Source organism: Trichomycterus rosablanca, chromosome 26, assembly GCF_030014385.1.
Source record: "Trichomycterus rosablanca isolate fTriRos1 chromosome 26, fTriRos1.hap1, whole genome shotgun sequence".
NCBI classification, from domain to species: domain Eukaryota; kingdom Metazoa; phylum Chordata; class Actinopteri; order Siluriformes; family Trichomycteridae; genus Trichomycterus; species Trichomycterus rosablanca.
The window spans coordinates 18,188,101-18,213,242 of record NC_086013.1 but is presented as its reverse complement, the minus strand read 5'-3'; the positions used below and the strand labels follow the sequence as shown (position 1 = coordinate 18,213,242).

The following is a 25,142-nucleotide window of genomic DNA, read 5'->3' as shown; positions in this document are numbered from 1 at the left end:
GCTCACCTTCAGCTCCTGACTACAGTGACACACTCACAGGGGTGTGTACAGGTCTGTTCAAAGGTACAGGTGTGTGTGTACGTGTGTGTGTGTGTGTGGTTTCAATTCATTTAATAATGTTTATTTCATTTTCATTTAAACGTATTTATTAATTTTAGTTTATAATGTTTTTAAAACAACACCAATAATAATAATAATAATAATAATAACAGTAATAATAATAATAACAGTAATCATAATAATTATTGTTAATAATAAATCAGAATAAGAAATTAAACATTAGAATATAGATATTATAAATAATATTAATATAAAATCATATTGGATATAAATTACATTATAATGAAGTAATAATGAAACAGAGCAGTGTTTTATATTTATATTGCTGTATTTATGCTGATATATTATAATATTAATTAGTTAATTATTGATTATTGGTTATTATTAAAATTATTAAATGTGCCAGTGATAGCTCAGTGGTTAAGGTACTGGACTAGTAAACAGAAGGTTGCCGGTTCAAGCCCCGCCACCACCAAGTTGCCACTGTTGGGTCCTTGAGCAAGGCCCTTAACCCTCAATTGCTCATTGTGTAAGTCGCTTTGGATAAAAGCGTCTGCTAAATGCTGAAAATGTAAATATTATTTTGCGCGCTCCCGACTGTGCGCGTTCGTGTTGTTGTGTTTTTTTTTGGCCGGAAGTGACGTGCCCGGGTTCGGTATGGCGGCTCACTGTTAGCTGCAGGTTGTTTGTGTGTGGGAGATTTTAATGGAGTCTGAACGGAGTGATTTATCATCATTATTTTTATATCAGCTCTCCACACTAACTTACTCTTTTATTCTTTTACACTTTTCTGTCGCTCGGTGTAGTTTTATTCCGCGGTTCTGCTTCTACACTGCAAGGGCTCGTTAGCTTAGCTAGGTGCGCATAGGAAACAAGTAGGGTTAGCTTTAGCATGCTAAGCTAACTGAGCAGCTTACCTTCCTCAGTGTGGGAGAGTTAGCATTGTGCTAAAGCTAGCAGCTTTCAGATGTTTAAACCTGCAGCTTTTAATCACTGATTTTAATTTATTTTATTTAGAATTGATTTGATCAGATACACCGATAACCGCGGTACCGGTACTGTACTGGTGTGGTAGTGGTGGTACCAGTGTGGTGTCAGTGCTGTACTGGTTCGGTATATTGGTGTGTTATACTGGTGGTACTGGTGTGGTTGGACCCTCCTATGGTGCAGCATGCTGAAAACCCGGCAGTGTTTACTGGGACTGCGCACTTTCCTCGGTGTGGCGTCCAGAATCTGGGGCTTCATCCTCTATATTCTCCGGAAACACCTGCGGACTGTGAGTACACACACACTCACACACCTGTTCTGTATAACTATACACACACACCTGTTCTCTATAACTATACACACACCTGTTCTGTATAACTATACACACACACACCTGTTCTGTATAACTATACACACACACCTGTTCTCTATAACTATACACACACCTGTTCTGTATAACTATACACACACACACCTGTTCTGTATAACTATACACACACCTGTTCTGTATAACTATACACACACACCTGTTCTGTATAACTATACACACACACCTGTTCTGTATAACTATACACACACACCTGTTCTCTATAACTATACACACACACCTGTTCTCTATAACTATACACACACCTGTTCTCTATAACTATACACACACCTGTTCTCTATAACTATACACACACACCTGTTCTCTATAACTATACACACACACCTGTTCTCTATAACTATACACACACCTGTTCTCTATAACTATACACACACACCTGTTCTGTATAACTATACACACACACCTGTTCTCTATAACTATACACACACCTGTTCTCTATAACTATACACACACCTGTTCTCTATAACTATACACACACACCTGTTCTCTATAACTATACACACACCTGTTCTCTATAACTATACACACACCTGTTCTCTATAACTATACACACACACCTGTTCTGTATAACTATACACACACACCTGTTCTGTATAACTATACACACACACCTGTTCTGTATAACTATACACACACACCTGTTCTGTATAACTATACACACACCTGTTCTGTATAACTATACACCCACACCTGTTCTGTATAACTATACACACACCTGTTCTCTATAACTATACACACACCTGTTCTCTATAACTATACACACACCTGTTCTCTATAACTATACACACACCTGTTCTCTATAACTATACACACACACCTGTTCTCTATAACTATACACACACACCTGGTTTCTATAACTACACACACACCTGTTCTCTATAGCTATACACACACACCTGTTCTCTATAACTATACACACACACACCTGTTCTCTATAACTATACACACACACACCTGTTCTCTATAGCTATACACACACACACCTGTTCTCTATAACTATACACACACAGCTGTTCTCTATAACTATACACACACACACCTGTTCTCTATAACTATACACACACACCTGTTCTCTATAACTATACACACACACACCTGTTCTCTATAACTATACACACACACCTGTTCTCTATAACTATACACACACCTGTTCTCTATAACTATACACACACCTGTTCTCTATAACTATACACACACCTGTTCTCTATAACTATACACACACACCTGTTCTCTATAACTATACACACACCTGTTCTCTATAACTATACACACACCTGTTCTCTATAACTATACACACACACCTGTTCTCTATAACTATACACACATCTGTTCTCTATAACTATACACACACACCTGTTCTCTATAACTATACACACACACCTGTTCTCTATAACTATACACACACACCTGTTCTCTATAACTATACACACACACCTGTTCTCTATAACTATACACACACACCTGTTCTCTATAACTATACACACACCTGTTCTCTATAACTATACACACACACACCTGTTCTCTATAACTATACACACACCTGTTCTCTATAACTATACACACACCTGTTCTCTATAACTATACACACACCTGTTCTCTATAACTATACACACACACCTGTTCTCTATAACTATACACACACACCTGTTCTCTATAACTATACACACACACCTGTTCTCTATAACTATACACACACCTGTTCTCTATAACTATACACACACACCTGTTCTCTATAACTATACACACACCTGTTCTCTATAACTATACACACACACCTGTTCTCTATAACTATACACACACACCTGTTCTCTATAACTATACACACACACCTGTTCTCTATAACTATACACACACACCTGTTCTCTATAACTATACACACACACCTGTTCTCTATAACTATACACACACACCTGTTCTCTATAACTATACACACACACCTGTGCTCTGTGAGTTTATGTACGAGGATCTTCAGAAAGATTCTGCACTTTTTTTCCTCTATTTATTAAGAATTATAAAAACAAACTCCGTCACTTTTCTACTTTGTCCCTTCTGATGCATTTTTCCAGCGTCATACCAACTTTTTAATGCCGTCGATAATAAACGTTTGTGGTTGCGCTCGTAGCCACTGATGCGCCGGTGCTTTGACATCATCACATAAAAATCTTCTTCCCCTTAAAGCTTCTTTCAGCCTCCAGAAAGGTGGAAATCAGATGGAGCTAAGCGTCAGGACTATAAGCGTCTCTCAGTCTTTCAGACACGAGTGATTCCTCCTCCTCCACCCTCACCACTTATAACCACAATATACACGTGAGGAAACTTTCTGAAGATCCCTCGTGTATGTATATATATATATATATATTCTTAGACTACGCTAGTGAAGATTAGGCGGCCCTGTTAGTCCCATGTTTAGATGGTTGATGGTCACTGGCGGTTTGACCCGCCTGGTCTGTCTCCACTGCCTCAGTTTCAAACCTTCCACACAACAGCCTTCACACCAGATATTTAGGGGATGGAGGTCAAACATCCACAAGATTCCACTGATCCACATGTTCAGGGTTTACTAGAATGACTACATGCAGTCCGGAGCCCATCAGAGCAGCGGCTCATCTTCCTGATGTGGAATAGTTTCCCTGTTTATGATTTAAATGTTTGAATGAGGTACGTTTCCTCTCTAGAGAACAGACTGATCAGAACAGAGCTGCAGAATTCATCGTAAAATATTCGTATTAATCTTTGTGTATTACCTGTTATTGTGTGTGTGTGTGTGTTACCCATAATGCACTACGTATACAGTGGGGGAAATAAGTATTTGATCCCCTGCTGATTTTGTAAGTTTACCCCCTTACAAAGACTTGAACAGTCTATAATTTTTATGGAAGGTTTATTTTAACAGAGAGAGACAGAATATCAACAAAAAAATCCAGAAAAAAAACATTAAATAAAAGTTATAAATTAATTTGTATTTAATTAAGGGAAATAAGTATTTGATCCCCTACCAACCAGCAAGAATTCTGACCCCCACAGTCCGGTTATGTGCCCATGAGGCTACAAATTAGTCCTGTCCCTGTATAAAAGACTCCTGTCACAGAATCAGTTTCTTCCGTTCAAATCTCTCCACCACCATGGGCAAGACCAAAGAGCTATCAAAGGACGTCAGGGACAAGATTGTAGACCTGCACAAGGCTGGAAGCTTTGGTGAGAAAGAGACGACTGTTGGTGCGATCATTCGAAAATGGAAGAAATACAAGATCACAGTCAATCACCCTCACTCTGGAGCTCCATGCAAGATCTCACCTGGTGGGGTAAGCATGATTCTGAGAAAGGTGAGGTCAGTCCAGAATTACACGGGAGGAGCTTGTCAATGATCTCCAGGGAGCTGGGAGCAGAGTCACCAAGAAAACCATTAGTAACACACTTCACCGTAATGGATTGAGATCCTGCAGTGCCCGCAAAGTCCCTCTGCTCAAGAAGGCTCATGTACAGGCCCGTCTGAAGTTTACCAATGAACACCTGAATGATTCAGAGAAAGCTTGGGAGAATGTGATATGGTCAGATGAGACCAAAATTGAGCTCTTTGGCATCAACTCCACTCGCCGTGTTTGGAGGCAGAGAAATGCCCAGTGGGGATGGTGTTCTTGGGGTCATATCCAGCATTTCTCTGCTCCCAGCTCCCTTGAGATCATTGACGAGCTCCTCCCGTGTAATTCTGGACTGACCTCACCTTTCTCAGAATCATTCTTACCCCACCAGGTGAGATCTTGCATGGAGCTCCAGAGTGAGGGTGATTGACTGTGATCTTGTATTTCTTCCATTTTCGAATGATCGCACCAACAGTGGTCTCTTTCTCACCAAGCTTCTTGCTGATGGTCTTGTAGCCCATTCCAGCCTTGTGCAGGTCTACAATCTTGTCCCTGACGTCCTTTGATAGCTCTTTGGTCTTGCCCATGGTGGTGGAGAGATTTGAACGGAAGAAACTGATTCTGTGACAGGAGTCTTTTATACAGGGACAGGACTAATTTGTAGCCTCATGGACACATAACCGGTCTGTGGGGGTCAGAATTCTTGCTGGTTGGTAGGGGATCAAATACTTATTTTTCTTAATTAAATACAAATTAATTTATAACTTTTATTTAATGTTTTTTTTCTGTATTTTTTGTTGATATTCTGTCTCTCTCTGTTAAAATAAACCTTCCATAAAAATTATAGACTGTTCAAGTCTTTGTAAGGGGGTAAACTTACAAAATCAGCAGGGGATCAAATACTTATTTCCCCCACTGTATATACAGAGGTCTGGTAGAGTAGTGAGAAGTTGCTGGAGTCTTTATGAAGATACCTGATAGGTTCTAACAGCTGAAGTAAAGCAGATATAAATAGTGCTCAGTTCTCCTGGGGCTGTGAACCCTCACCGTTACTCTGAACACACGGAACCTTCAGGTTCAGGAGAACCCAGCGTCAGTCAGTCGTGGAGGAACCGTCCAGTGTGCGGCCTGCAGTTATATTTTAATGATGCCATCCTGAAGTGTCATTACTGGTTGCTGAAATGTGATTGGCTGTTACTGTTGATGGTGGAGTTATTCATGTACTGCCTGATCAGACCCCGCGTGTTCAAGCATGAAGCCCAAGATCAGTCTGCTGAAGTGCTTGGGCCTGACCTCAGACTGACCCTGGTGATTAAAGCTGGTGTGAAACCCTTCTTGTGTTCTGTGGGTGAGAGTGAGCAGCTAGTGCAGGACTCACAGTTTCTAAACATGGGATTCATTTTAATACACTGTGTTATAGCGCCACCATCAGGCTGATGTCTTTAACCCCCCTAGTATAAAGGAAACTACAGTATGATGGGGTTTATTACAGAGCTTTGTGGTGGAGCTTTTCATTTACAGCTGTAGTTTGGAATGTCCTGCTCTCATGAGGGTCAATCCAGGAACCAGTAGAGGGCGCTGCTGTATAAACAGCACATTCATCAGGGGGTCAGACTTAGAACTACTGTCTTCTATTTCAGAATGTTTACAAATGGTGTGTGTGTGTTTGTTTCTCTGTAGATCATTCAGTACCAGACTGTGCGCTATGATATTTTACCTCTTTCTCCTGCATCCAGAAACAGACTCAGTAAGTTACTTCCAGCACTGTCCTCTGGAGGGCGCTGTGTCCCTCTCTCTCTCTCTCTCTCTCTCACACACACACACACACACACACACACACTCTGTCTGTGTTTATCGTTAATGGTGTGTGATGCTGGTGTACTACTGGTGTAATACTGTGTGTGTGTGTGTGTGTGTGTGTGTGTGTGTGTGTAGATGCAGTGAAGAGGAAGATCCTGGTTCTGGATCTGGATGAGACTCTGATCCACTCTCACCATGATGGAGTCCTGAGACCTACAGTCCGACCCGGAACTCCACCAGACTTCATCCTCAAAGTGTGTACACACACACCTACACACCTACACACACTCACTCTTTCTCTTATACATAATGTGCTTCATACCAGCAGCTCAACAGTGTGTGTGTGTGTGTGTGTGTGTGTGTGTGTGTGTGTGTGTGTGTGTGTGTGTGTGTGTGTGTGTGTGTGTAGGTGGTAATAGATAAACACCCGGTGAGGTTTTTCGTCCATAAAAGGCCACACGTGGACTTCTTCTTAGAAGTGGTGAGTTTAAATCTCTTTCCTTTCTCGTTTAGCTAGAGAGAGAGAGAGAGAGCGAGAGAGAGAGAGAGAGAGAGAGTGAGAGAGTGATAGAGAGAGAGAGAGTGAGAGAGAGAGAGAGAGAGAGTGAGAGAGAGAGAGAGAGAGATGAATGAATGAATAATGATGCTGTTTAAATAGATACAGTGAGTGATGGATGGATGGATGGATGAATATATAAGAATATAGAGACAGTGATTAAATGAATATAAACAGAGCTGTTACTGGGGTGATATAGGTGTTGGATAACGCTGGTTCTTGCAGTGCTCTAATAATCAGAGTTCAAAAATATACAGTTTATAACATCAACAACTGCTCAGCTCTCCATCATTTACAGTGTGTGTATGATTGTGTGTGTATGATTGTGTGTGTGTATGATTGTGTGTGTGTATGATTGTGTGTGTGTGTGTATGATTGTGTGTGTGTGTGTGTGTGTGTGTGTGTGTGTGTGTGTGTGTGTGTGTGTGGTAGGTGAGTCAGTGGTACGAGCTGGTGGTGTTTACAGCCAGTATGGAGATTTACGGCTCAGCTGTAGCAGATAAGCTGGATAATAACAGAGGGATCCTGAAGCGCAGATACTACAGACAGGTACGTCACACCCACTCATCCACACACATACGGAGGAGCACACTACACCCTCTGTACTCCTCCACCACTCCACACTCTATAGATAACACTAAACTCTGCTCTGTATGAGGGGGTGAGTGTTCTATAATTAGAATAAACGCTATATAGATGAGTGTATAACACTAATCTCTGGTGTGTGCAGCACTGTACTCTGGATCTGGGCAGTTACATTAAGGACCTGTCTGTAGTGCACAACGACCTGTCCAGTATAGTCATCCTGGATAACTCACCTGGAGCATATCGCAGTCATCCAGGTACTCTTCACCTCTACCCATCACCTCATCTTCACCTACCCATCACTTACCCATCACCTACCCATCACCTACCCATCACCTCATCTTCACCTACCCATCACCTACCCATCACCTCTACCCATCACCTCATCTTCACCTACCCATCACCTACCCATCACCTACCCATCACCTACCCATCACCTCATCTTCACCTACCCATCACCTACCCATCACTTACCCATCACCTACCCATCACCTCTACCCATCACCTCTACCCATCACCTCATCTTCACCTACCCATCACTTACCCATCACCTACCCATCACCTCTACCCATCACCTCATCTTCACCTACCCATCACCTACCCATCACCTCTACCCATCACCTCATCTTCACCTACCCATCACCTACCCATCACCTACCCATCACTTACCCATCACTTACCCATCACCTACCCATCACCTACCCATCACCTCATCTTCACCTACCCATCACCTACCCATCACCTCTACCCATCACCTCATCTTCACCTACCCATCACCTACCCATCACCTACCCATCACTTACCCATCACCTACCCATCACCTCATCTTCACCTACCCATCACCTACCCATCACCTACCCATCACCTACCCATCACCTCTACCCATCACCTCATCTTCACCTACCCATCACCTACCCATCACCTACCCATCACCTCATCTTCACCTACCCATCACCTACCCATCACCTACCCATCACCTCATCTTCACCTACCCATCACCTACCCATCACCTACCCATCACCTCATCTTCACCTACCCATCACCTCTACCCATCACCTACCCATCACCTACCCATCACCTACCCATCACCTACCCATCACCTACCCATCACCTCATCTTCACCTACCCATCACCTACCCATCACCTACCCATCACCTCATCTTCACCTACCCATCACCTACCCATCACCTACCCATCACCTCTACCCATCACCTCATCTTCACCTACCCATCACCTACCCATCACCTACCCATCACCTCATCTTCACCTACCCATTACCTACCCATCACCTCATCTTCACCTACCCATCACCTACTCATCACCTACCCATCACCTACCCATCACCTCTACCCATCACCTCATCTTCACCTACCCATCACCTACCATCACCTACCATCACCTACCCATCACCTACCCATCACCTCTACCCATCACCTCATCTTCACCTACCCATCACCTACCCATCACCTACCCATCACCTCATCTTCACCTACCCATCACCTACCCATCACCTACCCATCACCTACCCATCACCTACCCATCACCTCTACCCATCACCTCATCTTCACCTACCCATCACCTACCCATCACCTCTACCCATCACCTCATCTTCACCTACCCATTACCTACCCATCACCTACCCATCACCTACCCATCACCTCATCTTCACCTACCCATCACCTCATCTTCACCTACCCATCACCTACCCATCACCTCTACCCATCACCTCATCTTCACCTACCCATCACCTACCCATCACCTCTACCCATCACCTCATCTTCACCTACCCATCACCTACCCATCACCTCTACCCATCACCTCATCTTCACCTACCCATCACCTACCCATCACCTCATCTTCACCTACCCATTACCTACCCATCACCTACCCATCACCTCTACCCATCACCTCATCTTCACCTACCCATCACCTACCCATCACCTACCCATCACCTCTACCCATCACCTCATCTTCACCTACCCATCACCTACCCATCACCTACCCATCACCTCTACCCATTACCTCATCTTCACCTACCCATCACCTCATCTTCACCTACCCATCACCTACCCATCTTCTCATCTTCACCTACCCATCACCTACCCATCACCTACCCATCACCTCATCTTCACCTACCCATTACCTACCCATCACCTACCCATCACCTACCCATCACCTACCCATCACCTCTACCCATCACCTCATCTTCACCTACCCATCACCTACCCATCACCTCTACCCATCACCTACCCATCACCTACCCATCACCTACCCATCACCTCATCTTCACCTCTACCCATCACCTCATCTTCACCTACCCATCACCTCTACCCATCACCTACCCATCACCTACCCATCACCTCTACCCATCACCTACCCATCACCTACCCATCACCTCTACCCATCACCTAAGCTTTCTCTATCCCTTATTTACTTATTATTTAAGACTCATCTAACAGACACACTGATAATCCACAACATTAACACCAAACCCCAAAATGTGCAGGGCTGTTTCTGTTCTGTAGATCTGATGGTGTGAGGGTGAGGGATCTATTAGATGTGGATCTGATGGTGCGTGTGAGGGTGAGGGATCTATTAGATGTGGATCTGATGGTACATGTGAGGGTGAGGGATCTATTAGATGTGGATCTGATGGTGTGTGTGTGAGGGTGAGGGATCTATTAGATGTGGATCTGATGGTACATGTGAGGGTGAGGGATCTATTAGATGTAGATCTGATGGTGTGAGGGTGAGGGTGAGGGATCTATTAGATGTGGATCTGATGGTACATGTGAGGGTGAGGGATCTATTAGATGTGGATCTGATGGTACATGTGAGGGTGAGGGATCTATTAGATGTGGATCTGATGGTACATGTGAGGGTGAGGGATCTATTAGATGTGGATCTGATGGTACGTGTGAGGGTGAGGGATCTATTAGATGTGGATCTGATGGTGAGGGTGAGGGATCTATTAGATGTGGATCTGATGGTGCATGTGAGGGTGAGGGATCTATTAGATGTGGATCTGATGGTGTGTGTGTGTGAGGGTGAGGAATCTATTAGATGTGGATCTGATGGTGCATGTGAGGGTGAGGGATCTATTAGATGTGGATCTGATGGTGCGTGTGAGGGTGAGGGATCTATTAGATGTGGATCTGATGGTGTGTGTGAGGGATCTATTAGATGTTGATCTGATGGTGCGTGTGAGGGTGAGGGATCTATTAGATGTGGATCTGATGGTGCGTGTGAGGGTGAGGGATCTATTAGATGTGGATCTGATGGTGCGTGTGAGGGTGAGGGATCTATTAGATGTGGATCTGATGGTGTGTGTGTGAGGGTGAGGGATCTATTAGATGTGGATCTGATGGTGCGTGTGAGGGTGAGGGATCTATTAGATGTGGATCTGATGGTGCGTGTGAGGGTGAGGGATCTATTAGATGTGGATCTGATGGTGAGGGTGAGGGATCTATTAGATGTGGATCTGATGGTGTGTGTGTGAGGGTGAGGGATCTATTAGATGTGGATCTGATGGTGCATGTGAGGGTGAGGGATCTATTACATGTGGATCTGATGGTGTGTGTGAGGGTGAGGGATCTATTAGATGTGGATCTGATGGTGCGTGTGAGGGTGAGGGATCTATTACATGTGGATCTGATGGTGCGTGTGAGGGTGAGGGATCTATTAGATGTGGATCTGATGGTGAGGGTGAGGGATCTATTAGATGTGGATCTGATGGTGCATGTGAGGGTGAGGGATCTATTAGATGTGGATCTGATGGTGTGTGTGTGTGAGGGTGAGGAATCTATTAGATGTGGATCTGATGGTGCATGTGAGGGTGAGGGATCTATTAGATGTGGATCTGATGGTGCGTGTGAGGGTGAGGGATCTATTAGATGTGGATCTGATGGTGTGTGTGAGGGATCTATTAGATGTTGATCTGATGGTGCGTGTGAGGGTGAGGGATCTATTAGATGTGGATCTGATGGTGCGTGTGAGGGTGAGGGATCTATTAGATGTGGATCTGATGGTGCGTGTGAGGGTGAGGGATCTATTAGATGTGGATCTGATGGTGTGTGTGTGAGGGTGAGGGATCTATTAGATGTGGATCTGATGGTGCGTGTGAGGGTGAGGGATCTATTAGATGTGGATCTGATGGTGCGTGTGAGGGTGAGGGATCTATTAGATGTGGATCTGATGGTGAGGGTGAGGGATCTATTAGATGTGGATCTGATGGTGTGAGGGTGAGGGATCTATTAGATGTGGATCTGATGGTGTGTGTGAGGGTGAGGGATCTATTAGATGTGGATCTGATGGTGAGGGTGAGGGATCTATTAGATGTGGATCTGATGGTGTGTGTGTGAGGGTGAGGGATCTATTAGATGTGGATCTGATGGTACGTGTGAGGGTGAGGGATCTATTAGATGTGGATCTGATGGTGTGTGTGAGGGATCTATTAGATCTTGGTCTCTCTAAGATCATGTGGATGGCGGGTACGTGATGCTCACTCAGCTTCTGGAGGAACAGAACTGAGATTACGTTCGGTGTGGAGAAGTGAAGCTCCTGGAGATGAAGTGTGAGGAAACCAAAAGCTCCAAATGAAACCACCGAACCCCCCACAGATGAAGCAGACAGGAAGTGATGCAGTTCCTCTATTACTGAAGTACTGCTCAAGGTTTCCTCTAATATTGGTGCAGGAGATCAGAGCTCCATCTGAAAGCACACAGAAGATTTAACACAGTCACACGCTGAAGATCAAATACCAACAAACCCTAAACAGTTCTAGAACTTTACTTTTCACTGAAAAGATTTTCCTGATTATTTGAGATATACTGTATATATATACAGTACAGGCCAAAAGTTTGGACACACCTTCTCATTCAATGTGTTTTCTGTATTTTCATGACTATTTACATTGTAGATTCTCACTGAAGGCATCAAAACTATGAATGAACACATGTGGAGTTATGTACTTAACAAAAAAAGGTGAAATAACTGAAAACATGTTTTATATTCTAGTTTCTTCAAAATAGCCACCCTTTGCTCTGATTACTGCTTTGCACACTCTTGGCATTCTCTCAATGAGCTTCAAGAGGTAGTCACCTGAAATGGTTTTCAGGTGTGCCTTATCAGGGTTAATTAGTGGAATTTATTGCTTTATCAATGGGGTTGGGACCATCAGTTGTGTTGTGCAGAAGACAGGTTACTACACAGCCGACAGCCCTATTGGACAACTGTTAAAATTCATATTATGGCAAGAACCAATCAGCTAACTAAAGAAAAACGAGTGGCCATCATTACTTTAAGAAATGAAGGTCAGTCAGTCCGGAAAATTGCAAAAACTTTAAATGTGTCCCCAAGTGGAGTCACAAAAACCATCAAGCGCTACAGCGAAACTGGCACACACGAGGACCGACCCAGGAAAGGAAGACCAAGAGTCACCTCTGCTTCTCAGGACAAGTTCATCCGAGTCACCAGCCTCAGAAATCGCAAGTTGACAGCAGCTCAGATCACAGACCAGTTGAATGCCACACAGAGTTCTAGCAGCAGACCCATCTCTAGAACAACTGTTAAGAGGAGACTGCGCAAATCAGGCCTTCATGGTCAAATAGCTGCTAGGAAACCACTGCTAAGGAGAGGCAACAAGCAGAAGAGATTTGTTTGGGCCAAAAAAACACAAGGAATGGACATTAGACCAGTGGAAATCTGTGCTTTGGTCTGATGAGTCCAAATTTGAGATCTTTGGTTCCAACCGCCGTGTCTTTGTGAGACGCAGAAAAGGTGAACGGATGGATTCCACATGCCTGGTTCCCACTGTGAAGCATGGAGGAGGAGCTGTGATGGTGTGGGGGTGTTTTGCTGGTGACACTGTTGGGGATTTATTCAAAATTGAAGGCACACTGAACCAGCATGGCTACCACAGCATCCTGCAGCGACATGCCATCCCATCTGGTTTGCGTTTAGTTGGACCATCATTTATTTTTCAACAGGACAATGACCCCAAACACACCTCCAGGCTGTGTAAGATGGAGTGCTGCGGCAGATGACTTGGCCTCCACAGTCACCGGACCTGAACCCAATCGAGATGGTTTGGGGTGAGCTGGGCCGCAGAGTGAAGGCAAAGGGGCCAACAAGTGCTAAACACCTCTGGGAACTCCTTCAAGACTGTTGGAAAACCATTTCAGGTGACTACCTCTTGAAGCTCATTGAGAGAATGCCAAGAGTGTGCAAAGCAGTAATCAGAGCAAAGGGTGGCTATTTTGAAGAAACTAGAATATAAAACATGTTTTCAGTTATTTCACCTTTTTTTGTTAAGTACATAACTCCACATGTGTTCATTCATAGTTTTGATGCCTTCAGTGAGAATCTACAATGTAAATAGTCATGAAAATACAGAAAACGCATTGAATGAGAAGGTGTGTCCAAACTTTTGGCCTGTACTGTATATATATACAGGGTGGGCCATTTATATGGATACACCTAAATAAAATGGGAATGGTTGGTGATATTAACTTCCTGTTTGTGGCACATTAGTATATGGGAGGGGGGAAACTTTTCAAGATGGGTGGTGACCATGGTGGCCATTTTGAAGTTTAACTTTAGTTTTTTCAATGGGAAGAGGGTCATGTGACATCTCAATCTTATTGAGAATTTCACAAGAAAAACAATGGTGTGCTTGGTTTTAACGTAACTTTATTCTTTCATGAGTTATTTACAAGTTTCTGACCACTTATAAAATGTGTTCAAAGTGCTGCCCATTGTGTTGGATTGTCAATGCAACCCTCTTCTCCCACTCTTCACACACTGATAGCAACACCGCAGAAGAAATGCTAGCACAGGCTTCCAGTATCCGTAGTTTCAGGTGCTGCACATCTCGTATCTTCACAGCATAGACAATTGCCTTCAGATGACCCCAAAGATAAAAGTCTAAGGGGGTCAGATCGGGAGACCTTGGGGGCCATTCGACTGGCCCACGACGACCAATCCACTTTCCAGGAAACCGTTCATCTAGGAATGCTCGGACCTGACACCCATAATGTGGTGGTGCACCATCTTGCTGGAAAAACTCAGGGAACGTGCCAGCTTCAGTGCATAAAGAGGGAAACACATCATCATGTAGCAATTTCAAATATCCAGTGGCCTTGAGGTTTCCATTGATGAAGAATGGCCCCACTATCTTTGTACCCCATATACCACACCATACCATCAATTTTTGTGTTCCAACAGTCTTGGAGGGATATATCCAATGTGGGTTAGTGTCAGACCAATAGCGGTGGTTTTGTTTGTTAACTTCACCATTCACATAAAAGTTTGCCTCATCACTGAACAAAATGTTCTGTGTAAACTGAGGGTCCTGTTCCAATTTTTGTTTTGCCCATTCTGCAAATTCAGTGCGCCGATCTGGGTCATCCTCGTTGAGATGCTGCAGCAGCTGGAGTTTGTAAGGGTGCAATTTGTGAGTGCTACGCTGTGGGCTCTTGCTGAATGAAGCTAGGACAGCCACTGATGTTTCTTCATTAGTGACAGTTTTCATGCGTCCACATTTTGGCAAATCCAACACTGAACCAGTTTCACGAAACTTGGCAAGCAGTTTGCTAACTGTAGCATGGGAGATGGGTGGTCTCGTAGGGTGTCTTGCATTGAAATCTGCTGCAATGACCCGGGTACTGCGTTCACCAGACATCAACACAATTTCTATCCGCTCCTCACGTGTTAACCTCTGCGACATGTCAATGGCTGTAAACAAAGAGAAGCTTGTAAATAACTCATGAAAGAATAAAGTTACGTTAAAACCAAGCACACCATTGTTTTTCTTGTGAAATTCTCAATAAGTTTGATGTGTCACATGACCCTCTTCCCATTGAAAAAACTAAAGTTGGATCCAAAATGGCCGACTTCAAAATGGCCGCCATGGTCACCACCCATCTTGAAAAGTTTCCCCCCTCCCATATTCTAATGTGCCACAAACAGGAAGTTAATATCACCAACCATTCCCATTTTATTTAGGTGTATCCATATAAATGGCCCACGCTGTATATGTGTGTGTGTGTGTGTGTGTGTGTGTGTGTGTGTGTGTGTGTGTGTGTGTGTGTGTGTGTGTGTGTGTGTGTGTGTGTGTGTGTGTGTTATTAATGTTGTGTGTGTACGTTACAGATAATGCGATACCTATACGGTCGTGGTTCAGTGATCCCAGTGACACGGCGCTGCTCAACCTGCTGCCCATGCTGGATGCACTCAGGTACACAATCCACAATAAAGTAGTTCCCCTGTATTCTTCTACAATTATAAGTTCTGAACTAGAACCAAAACCTGATCCACTGAGCTGTGAGTCCTGATCCTGATCTCTCTCTCTCAGGTTTACGTCAGACGTGCGCTCAGTTCTCAGTCGTAATCTTCATCAGCATCGTCTCTGGTGATCAGACGGATTTTATTCTTCTTTATCAGATTCTCCACGGCTGGAGGTCTGTCAGGTGACCTGTGATGTCATCGGGACAATCGGACTGCAGAGCGAGAGAGAGACACGCCCATGTGCACACACACACACACACACACACACACAGCTGAACTAAACTAATGTGGATGGAGAGACAGGAAGCTGCCTCACACCCAGTGTGTGTGTGTGTGTGATGGATTGATTCAGATTTGTCACATTAATACACAGAAAGTGCTGCTCAGATCAGTCGTACAGCCACTCACTCCTTCATCGTCCTCCTCATCATCGTCCTCCTCATCATCGTCCTCGTGCATTCCTTCTGAATCTACCTTCTCAAGAACAACTTCAGCATCCGTCTGAAACCGGCTTAGATGTACTGCTGAAATTGAACTTGTTCCTCTTCACTAAGCTCTGTACCTTGATCAGGGTAGCAGTGGGTCCAGACCCTGAACCAGAAACAGCGGGTGTCTGCAGTGGTAAATCTGTCCTGCTCTCAATTTAAACATCACCCATCACCGCTCAGTACAGAACAGGACCAGTACAGAACCAGTACCCCTAACTCCAGTACTGAAGCACCAGTTCAGCACCGTCTGCTGAATGTTCTCCACCTCTGGATGAGCACATTGTTCTTATTCACATCTGTAGGAATGGCTTTTGACAGCTTCTGACAGTGATGGATTCTTAATCCTGCTCTTTTTAATCCTCGACCTTCTCATCTTCTCTTCTTTCTCTCCTCCGTCCTCATACTTCTGCTCTTTGTTCTTCTGTCCTGCAGCTTCACAGTTACACGTGAGTTTACATCCACCTGATCCAGAGAAGTTTAGAAACTACCATGAATCAGAAGCGGCAGGATCACTGGTCTCACTGTTCACAGTCAAGTGAGCTTTATTTTGCTGTTGGCTGCAGGTGTATGTAAACTTCTGAGCTGTGATTCTGTGTTTTTATTTGTGTTTCGTTTGGTGTGAAATTCTGGATTCTGACTGAAATGGATTCCAACTCCGTTTCTTACAAACCAGTAGTGAACTGGTGTGATCTGTGTTGTAATAATAATGTAATGGATGGGGGGGGGGGGGGGGTGAGTCAGTATAACTCTGATTTCTGAATCAATCCCACCAGCTCCAGGATAGAATTCATGTTGATTCTGATGGAAATGTTGAAGTTGTTCTGTAGAATCTGGACTTTACTGGAGCAGAAGCGACTCGGACCTGAATCAGACTGGAAGGACGTATCGTGGATCTGACTGGAAGCTTCTGAGATGTTTCAGTCCGAACAAGAATATGAGCACTGATTCATCCGCCTGATCAAAAACCTCAATTATTTACCATCAATCAATCTCTCTGTCTGTCTCTCTGTCTGTCTGTCTCTCTGTCTGTCTCTCTCTGGCTGTTTGATCAATAGAAAGTGGAGTGTGTGAGTGCACTCGTATCCGAGTTCGTTCTCAGATTTGTGCAGATTTACAATAAAACTCGTTAAAGTCACGGTCTGAGTTTCTTCTGCTTTTATTTTCTGAGTTTGTTCCCTTTGTGTTCATGTAAAACATTTGAAATTTAAATTCTACCAGGGTGCACAAACTTTTGCATTAAACGTCGCTGCTGAATTAAGGTATTGAAGGTTAAAGACCACTGACCAAACGCTGCATGAACTGTAAGAGTTATACGTTTATTTAGATAAAAATTTTAAATAGAAATAGATTAGAATGAATGATCAGAAGGTCCCGGTGCTGCTGGTGTTATTTCTAACATGATTATTAGAGGGTTTGGGACCCTGGTCACTTTTAAGCTGCCTGAGAAAATGTCCAGAAACATTTGACTAAACAGCAGGACTAAAAGAAACAGACTTGAAAATTCAATTGATTCCTTATTATTAAACTCATTCGTCTTCAGTATCCACTTTTACCTGATCAGGGTTCAGGTGGGTTCTGCACCACCCAGAACTGCAGCCTGGATAAAGTTCCAGTTTACTGCACAGCATCACTGATTGGGTTCAACTCACCTACGTGGCTAGAATGAAAAAGGTTGGAACCCAGGTGTCTAGAACCCTGCCACATCACTGTTTTGCCTTTAAACAGCATGTCACCGTTAGTATGGAGTTTGGGATGTTCTCCCGAATTCCTCCCACGCTCCCAACCTGCAGAAGGTGGATTTGCTGCTCTTGGTCACCCCAAGGTACGAGCGACTGAGCGCTTGGATTGGTGAGCTGTCCATTTTCGGTTGGTGCCAGACCCACCACGACCCTGATCAGAATGAGCGCGTGATCGTGATGAGTGAGCTGGTGGAGGCGTCTGTGCGTGATGACGTAACGTGCGTTGACGTGATGACGTGTCTGGTAGGTGAGTGTTGAGTTTGTAAACAGGAGAGAACCGGAATCAGCTGATCGGATCAAACCGCATCAAATCTACAGCGTTTATTCTCACTTTTATCTGTAATCATGAAGTTTGTGTATAAAGAGGAACATCCATTCGAGAAGAGACGCTGTGAGGGAGAGAAAATCAGGAAAAAATATCCTGATCGAGTTCCTGTAAGTACTGCTACTGTTAGCTTAGCATAGGTTAGCTTAGCTCAGAATATTTTAGCATAGATCAGAATGACCAGGCAGAATAATCAACCTAAATCCGACCTAAATCTAATTACATCTATACAGTTATATTACATTTATATTACATTTATACGAACAAACTCTTTATCTGATCTTTAATCACCTTCAGTTCTCACCAGTCTGTTCCAGTGAAACAAAGAAAAGATCAAATTTATATAAAATATTTACTAATTATTTATTACATTCCTGTAGCACATTACACAGTCTCAAATCTAAACTTAGTTTTCATAAGGAATGTAGAGGGCAAAATTGTTAAGACACGTAAATAAAAAGAATCCAAGGAAAAATAAAATAAAAATATTAAAATCAAATAAAAACATTAACTCAAATCAAATAAAAATGAAGAAAAAAATCAAAGCGAGGAAGCAAAGCAGGTTAAAAAAAGAATAAAAGAGGGAAAAGAATAAGAGAAAGAAAATGAAAAAACATTGAAATATTCTTGTTAACATAAATCTGATCTGTGAGTTTATTCAATACAATGATCACATTTACAATTAAAACGTAAATGAAGTGAGATAAAGAGAGAAAATCAGCCTAAAAAAATATAAAGTAAAGCAGCAAAATAGCAAATAGAAGGAAATTAAAAGAATGAACAAAGAAAAACACAATGCAATAGAAAAAATACGAACAATTAAAACAACTTTAATATCTCACATTTATCACCAACACGTCCCGAGTAAAAACAAACATCTGTCACAGCCTCCCGACTTCTTTAGTTTTAACTAAATATGAGGATTTAATTCTGTTTATTCTATTGTCTGATGTTTCTCTACCCCCCACGTTCTCCTCATCTGTGGTTCCTCTGTTGGTTTCTCTCAGGTGATTGTAGAGAAGGCACCTAAAGCTCGGATAGGTGATCTGGATAAGAAGAAATACCTCGTTCCTTCTGATCTCACAGGTCACTTTTATTTTACTTCTTTTTCTTTGTATTTGCTCCGATCAGATTTAAACATTTCTGCTTCATTTTTCTTCAGCAAAATCCTGCCACATACACCAGTGTTTACTCTCAGTGAAGCTCCAGGTCCTGTCCAATATATCACCCATACTATCTATACTACTAACACTATCTATACTGCTCATACTGAATTCAGAAGCAGTGAACATGGTTTTTCAGTGTTGATGTTTTGAGAGATTTAACATAATAAGACAGCTTTGCTGTTTGTCTCGGATGTTTCAAATCGGTGACTTTATATAAACAATCAGAACAGCAGCGAGACACGTTTAAAACAAAACCAACAATTAAATGAAGTGTTACTAAAGCCAGATATCTGAGGAGGTGAAATCGTGTTTACGAAGCTCCACAAACCCAAATTTATGTTTAAACAGCGCTAAGCTGCTAACAACAGAGGATTTAAATCGTCCTGTACCAGTCGTATCAGTCCTGTTAAGATGAACCAACACTGAGAGTAAAGAGATCAGACTGCAGAAGTAATCATGTCTGATTAAGAGCAGATCAGATATTTATAATATTTATGATTCTGATGTTACAGTGGGACAGTTTTACTTCCTGATCAGGAAGAGGATCCACCTGAGGGCTGAAGACGCTCTCTTCTTCTTCGTCAATAACGTCATTCCTCCGACCTCTGCCACCATGGGGCTGCTCTACCAGGTACAGAGTCAAGTCAAGTGAACAAAACACCACCAGATTTGTTGTACGCCTGGAGACTGAACCTCGAAAATAAACTCATTTTATATAATCTGATGAAATATTACAGTATTATTTATGTACAAGAACAGAGGAACTGTAAAAGGTTAAAGGTCAGAGCAATTTTAATACTGAACTGCACTATTTAATCGTTCTCAATGTTGTGTGTGTGTGTGTGTGTGTGTGTGTGTTTATTACAGGAGCATCATGAGGAGGATTTCTTTCTTTACATAGCGTACAGTGATGAGAGTGTGTACGGAGAGGATGTCTAATCACCGGCTCCGTCCCAAATCTCTCTGTAAAATAAAATCATAAATATTACAGTTCAGCTACGTGTGAATATCGCTGCACTTTTATTCACTCACTTTACTTCAGTCTTTATTCTTTATACTGCACTGCAACACCACACACGCACAGTTATACACACACATACACACAGCTATAAGCACACACACACACACACACACACACACACACACACTGACAGTTATATTTGTACACACACCCACACACACTGATGCACACACCTGATTGGCTACAAAATGCATCAGCAGCACTAAACTCTTATTTGAGCAATAGATGTGATTTGTTGATTTGCTTGAGCATGAAGATGGAAGTGTTTCCAATGTGCAAAGAATATTAATATAAAAGTAGATCAAAGTTTTTACTCATCTGTAAGATTTGAATTAGGAAAAGTTTAGTTCATGTTAACGTAGAATATCATTTTTTTTACAGTTAAGCACTGGTGGAATGGTGGAGGAACGGTGCAGGATGTTAAGTTTTTATGAAGATTTAAAAATGTTCAGTTTATTAAGTGTTTTGTTGAAAAAGGTTCAAGAATGATCTAAACACACATTCAGTCTCTGTTACTCTGTCAGACTAAACAGTCTGTGCTGAAACTGAACTGGATCTAACATCTATCGCTTAGAAAGATCTGATATTTATTCTGCTTAAATATTTGCTTTGAGTTCTGCAGTAATTTTGTGTTTTATTTTATTGTTTATAGTTCTATTGTGGGTGATTGTTTTATGGTGTAAAATGATTTCTGATTTTGATTTGTGAGTGATTTTTCTTTGTTTATAAATTCTTTCTCACTCTGAATGCTGTCACAATAAATATTAGTCAACAATAAAAAATCACTTGTTTTTTATTTAATTAGTTTAAGTACAGAACAATTCTGATTAACTTCATATTGATCTGATCTTCAGCACATTTCTCAATGTCCAGGAGTTTTTAGGTTTTAAGAAAAACTACAGTATTAAGATCATTACTGACCACTAACATCTGAAGGGAACTGATTATTGACCAAAATACACAAGAATAATTACATTAGAGGAGCAGTTTATTCTTGTTCTTACAGTCAGTCCAGGTTTAAACCAAAGATGATAAACTGAATTTGGTGTTTAATGACACACATCAGTAAATTAACTGTATAACCTTTAAACTGATTTAACACGACAGTTTTATTCTAAAGTACCGACTCTGTTTTGATGAGTAGAAAAGATAGATTTTCATTCTGAAATAAAAAGTCTTTTTATCACCTCAATTCCATTTTTCAGCATTCCAAAGCTCCAAAATACTTCTGCTCTCGAGGATTTATCCGGGTGTAAAACCGTTTAACCGTCTGTTTTAATTTAGGTGATTTATAACAGTGAGAATAACATTTTGTATTATAAAATGTAAATGTTTACAGTATTATAAGTTTTTCTGTGTGGACTCGAGTTTCAGAATCGACTCAGATGACTGAACAGTGGTTAATGAGATGAGCGGAATCGACTCAGATGACTCTGAACAGTGGTTAATGAGATGAGCGGAATCGACTCAGATGACTCTGAACAGTGGTTAATGAGATGAGCGGAATCGACTCAGATGACTCTGAACAGTGGTTAATGAGATGAGCGGAATCGACTCAGATGACTCTGAACAGTGGTTAATGAGATGAGCGGAATCGACTCAGATGACTCTGAACAGTGGTTAATGAGATGAGCGGAATCGACTCCTTTATGGTACCGGGGGCGCGTCTTTACCGGAACAGCGTCACAACATTCCTCTCCGTCTATGTGGATGCTAATCTGAGTGAAGAAGAAAAACAGAAATGGTGAATAAATGCGGTTTAATTTAAGTTTTTAATTCACACCGAAATTTGTTTTCACAGTTTTAAACAATATCAGCAGTAGGACAATCTCTTCAAACGGAGAAAAAGTGCGTAATGTGCATTACTACCATGGAATCTATGCTAAGCTAACAGGCTACGTATCAAAAGTGCGCGTGAGCAAAATCTGATAGGATCCCGTCAGGCATTTTGACAGGTAGCCTGTTAGCATGCACGAACATCTATACGTTTATATAAATGATCATTATTAACTTCTTTTAGTAAATAAAGACATTAAATCTAGAAGTGTTAGTAATTATATTAGCTTAATAATTTCACTTGAGTAATTAGATGCTATATTTTATCAGTAGCTTTGCTTATTCTGAGGTGACAGATTTTAATTTATGCTAAGCTAATTTACCTCAGGGTGAATCCGTTAATTAACAATGTGTTTACTGATTTATTAATTTAGGACTGGACTAGCGATCAGAAGGTTGCTAGCTCAAGCCCCACCACTGCCAAGTTACCAGTGTTGGGCCCTTTTACATTCGTGGTATTTAGCAGACGCCTTTATCCAAAGGGACTTACAGTTATGTATAAATACAATTCAAGCAATTAAGGGTTAAGGGCCTTGCTCAAGGGCCCAACAGTGGCAGCTTGTTTCTTTGGATAAAAGCGTCTGTAAATGCCATAAATGTGTCTTAATTGTATTTAAGTGTCTTCATTTACTGAGTCAACATTGTGTAACATAGCTGAGTTAATAGCTGAGTTAATAGCTGAGTTAAGAGTTAATATCCGAGTTTGGCTGTTTATTCAACACCCAGGGCTACACAGCCAAAATATTCTATAGTCACAATATAAGTGTAAAGTTGACATAAACTAGTAAGTGACATAAATACTGATCATCTAAACATTACGACCTGCCTGATATGCTGTCAGAACAGCTCTGACCCTCCACAACATCTGAAGGGTTCCTGTAGTATCTGGTATCAGGTAATTTTACCAGCAGGTCCTTCAACTTCTGTAGGTTGTGAGGTGGATCGTCCTACAGAGTATCCTGGTCCATCTACAGTATTTCACAGGTAAATAATGTTCACCTGCCCAGCCATCCACCTGATCTCAGAGAAAACAGGATTGCTCGAACCAGTAACCTTTTCCATTGGTCTGATGTCCAGTTCTGATGCCCACTGTACAACCTGTCTGTGGTTGTAATTCATGTAATTGTCTTGTAGTCATTCTGGGATTGCATGTGGGTAATTAAATTTCCTCTCAGCATCAGCCGACACAGAGAAACTATTAGCTGTAATCAATCATCATGAGTAAAAAGGAATAAAATGGTCATGTTACAAAATTAAATGCAAACAAATATGCTCTTTTAGACTCCGGTCACAGGAGGCATCATCAGGTATTAAAATAACATGAGTGAACAATTTAATGTTGTGCCAGATACTTTTAGATGTTGGTCTGTATTTAATGGCTTTATTTCTTACGAATGTGTCTCTTCGGGATGTCTCCCCTCAGCTGGCCCGGCCGATACCCCCCATCATGCCCGCTCTACTGGAGAGGCCTAAACTATCCAACGCCATGGCGCGTGCCCTACACAAACACATTATGAGGGAAAGAGAAAAGAAAAGACAGGGTGGGTATCACTAACAGCTTAACTCTTTTTTCACTGATGCAGAACTGGTGCCAGTTCAGAGAACCAGGAAATCTTTCTTTAGGAGCTGCCTCATGTTTCCACTGGTTTTACAAAAATTAGACGTGTGTTTACTGTGCATGGTGTAAAAGTTTAGAACTTGTGTTTACAGGCTCAAAACAGCCTTTAAAAATTAATTTGCTTCTTCGTAAAACGAAACTACCACGCCCAAGAAAGAGAAATGAATGTGTATATTTATGTTGTGTAACTTCTGTTGTTTCAATTCCTTTTAGTTGTCAGAGGAACAATTGTATTCCTTCTTGGATCGTTGGGTCGTAACATCTCAATTTACTTTTACTTTCACTTAGTTTTCAAAAATCCCCACATTTTCCCCGAGTGTTTCACTCACTTCAGCAAGGCGTAATTCCAGATCAGGTCCTGCTGTGCTGAACAGAATGCAGAGTAATAAATAGATTGTTTTAGAGCTCTTGTGTGGTAGGTGGTTTTGGCAGAAGAGTTCGGGGGTTTCTGTATCTGAGTTACTACTGTAAATAATAAGTGTAGTAATAAATCCCTTTTGTTTTGGAATCATGTTATTAGGACCTAGTTAAGAAAGCATAAATGTTATATTTACATTTACCATATACGTCAATTTCTGTCCACAAATATGCAAGAACACCTACTACAGTATAAACTGTATAACTACACTGAGCTAAAGATGGGATTTAAAATGGGATTCAGCAGCATATATGGAGGAGGAAGTGTTCTCTCACACAGTGACTGGAATCCAATCATAGGACGGCAGCACAGTCTCCAGAATTAAACCCCATCAGACTGGTTTTGGATGAACTGGACAGAAGGAAAAAAGAAACAAATCTTTTTAAACATAATATTAGTTGCATAAAAGCTTAAATGTATTTTTTTCAGATTCAGGAGTGCATCAAAGAAAAAACATCCATCCTTAAACTGTCTGTGTGTGTGTGTGTGTGTGTGTGTTGTAGAGGAGGA

At 42.0% G+C, this 25,142-nt stretch overlaps 3 protein-coding genes and 1 long non-coding RNA gene across 5 annotated transcripts in view; 3 read left to right on the top strand and 1 right to left on the bottom strand.

The window, feature by feature from the left end:
- The first annotated feature begins 1,231 nt into the window (after positions 1-1,231).
- ctdnep1a (CTD nuclear envelope phosphatase 1a) lies at positions 1,232-17,644 on the top strand. The gene is made up of 8 exons (XM_062988534.1): positions 1,232-1,336; positions 6,475-6,541; positions 6,730-6,848; positions 7,004-7,075; positions 7,583-7,699; positions 7,881-7,992; positions 15,887-15,971; positions 16,089-17,644. The coding sequence occupies exons 1-8, from the start codon at positions 1,232-1,234 to the stop codon at positions 16,147-16,149; spliced, it is 738 nt and encodes a 245-aa protein (XP_062844604.1). The 3' UTR covers positions 16,150-17,644.
- An 838-nt stretch (positions 17,645-18,482) lies between these two features.
- gabarapa (GABA(A) receptor-associated protein a) lies at positions 18,483-20,734 on the top strand. The gene is made up of 4 exons (XM_062989072.1): positions 18,483-18,683; positions 19,581-19,659; positions 20,252-20,370; positions 20,607-20,734. The coding sequence occupies exons 1-4, from the start codon at positions 18,594-18,596 to the stop codon at positions 20,676-20,678; spliced, it is 360 nt and encodes a 119-aa protein (XP_062845142.1). The 5' UTR covers positions 18,483-18,593; the 3' UTR covers positions 20,679-20,734.
- Positions 20,735-21,554: 820 nt separating this feature from the next.
- Positions 21,555-25,142, bottom strand: part of LOC134303616 (uncharacterized) — a 4,948-nt gene continuing 1,360 nt past the window's right edge. Inside the window, exons 2-5 of the long non-coding RNA XR_010007675.1 lie at positions 24,908-24,983; positions 23,989-24,094; positions 23,419-23,798; positions 21,555-22,478 (exon numbers count right to left, since the gene is read on the bottom strand). This is a non-coding gene — a long non-coding RNA (uncharacterized LOC134303616). The remainder of the gene's footprint in view (positions 22,479-23,418; positions 23,799-23,988; positions 24,095-24,907; positions 24,984-25,142) is intronic.
- gps2 (G protein pathway suppressor 2) overlaps positions 22,446-25,142 on the top strand; it is a 17,111-nt gene continuing 14,414 nt past the window's right edge. Inside the window, exons 1-3 of one of the 2 annotated variants that reach the window (XM_062989071.1) lie at positions 22,446-22,504; positions 24,020-24,137; positions 25,136-25,142. The exon at positions 25,136-25,142 is cut by the window's right edge and continues 103 nt beyond it. In XM_062989071.1, the coding sequence (XP_062845141.1) occupies positions 22,502-22,504; positions 24,020-24,137; positions 25,136-25,142 (128 nt within the window). In that variant the 5' untranslated portion in view covers positions 22,446-22,501. Of the gene's footprint in view, positions 22,505-23,534; positions 24,138-25,135 lie in introns of those variants that run through there. The other variant, XM_062989069.1, reaches the window with a different exon arrangement.

Bases quoted from the DNA above. Each gene is read 5' to 3' on its own strand.
- gabarapa (XM_062989072.1), top strand. From the start codon at position 18,594: ATGAAGTTTGTGTATAAAGAGGAACATCCATTCGAGAAGAGACGCTGT. The intron at 19,660-20,251 runs GTCACTTTTATT...CTGATGTTACAG, and splicing joins CGTTCCTTCTGATCTCACAG to TGGGACAGTTTTACTTCCTG. The intron at 20,371-20,606 runs GTACAGAGTCAA...TGTTTATTACAG, and splicing joins CCATGGGGCTGCTCTACCAG to GAGCATCATGAGGAGGATTT.
- ctdnep1a (XM_062988534.1), top strand. From the start codon at position 1,232: ATGCTGAAAACCCGGCAGTGTTTACTGGGACTGCGCACTTTCCTCGGT. The intron at 1,337-6,474 runs GTGAGTACACAC...GTTTCTCTGTAG, and splicing joins TCCGGAAACACCTGCGGACT to ATCATTCAGTACCAGACTGT. The intron at 6,542-6,729 runs GTAAGTTACTTC...GTGTGTGTGTAG, and splicing joins TGCATCCAGAAACAGACTCA to ATGCAGTGAAGAGGAAGATC.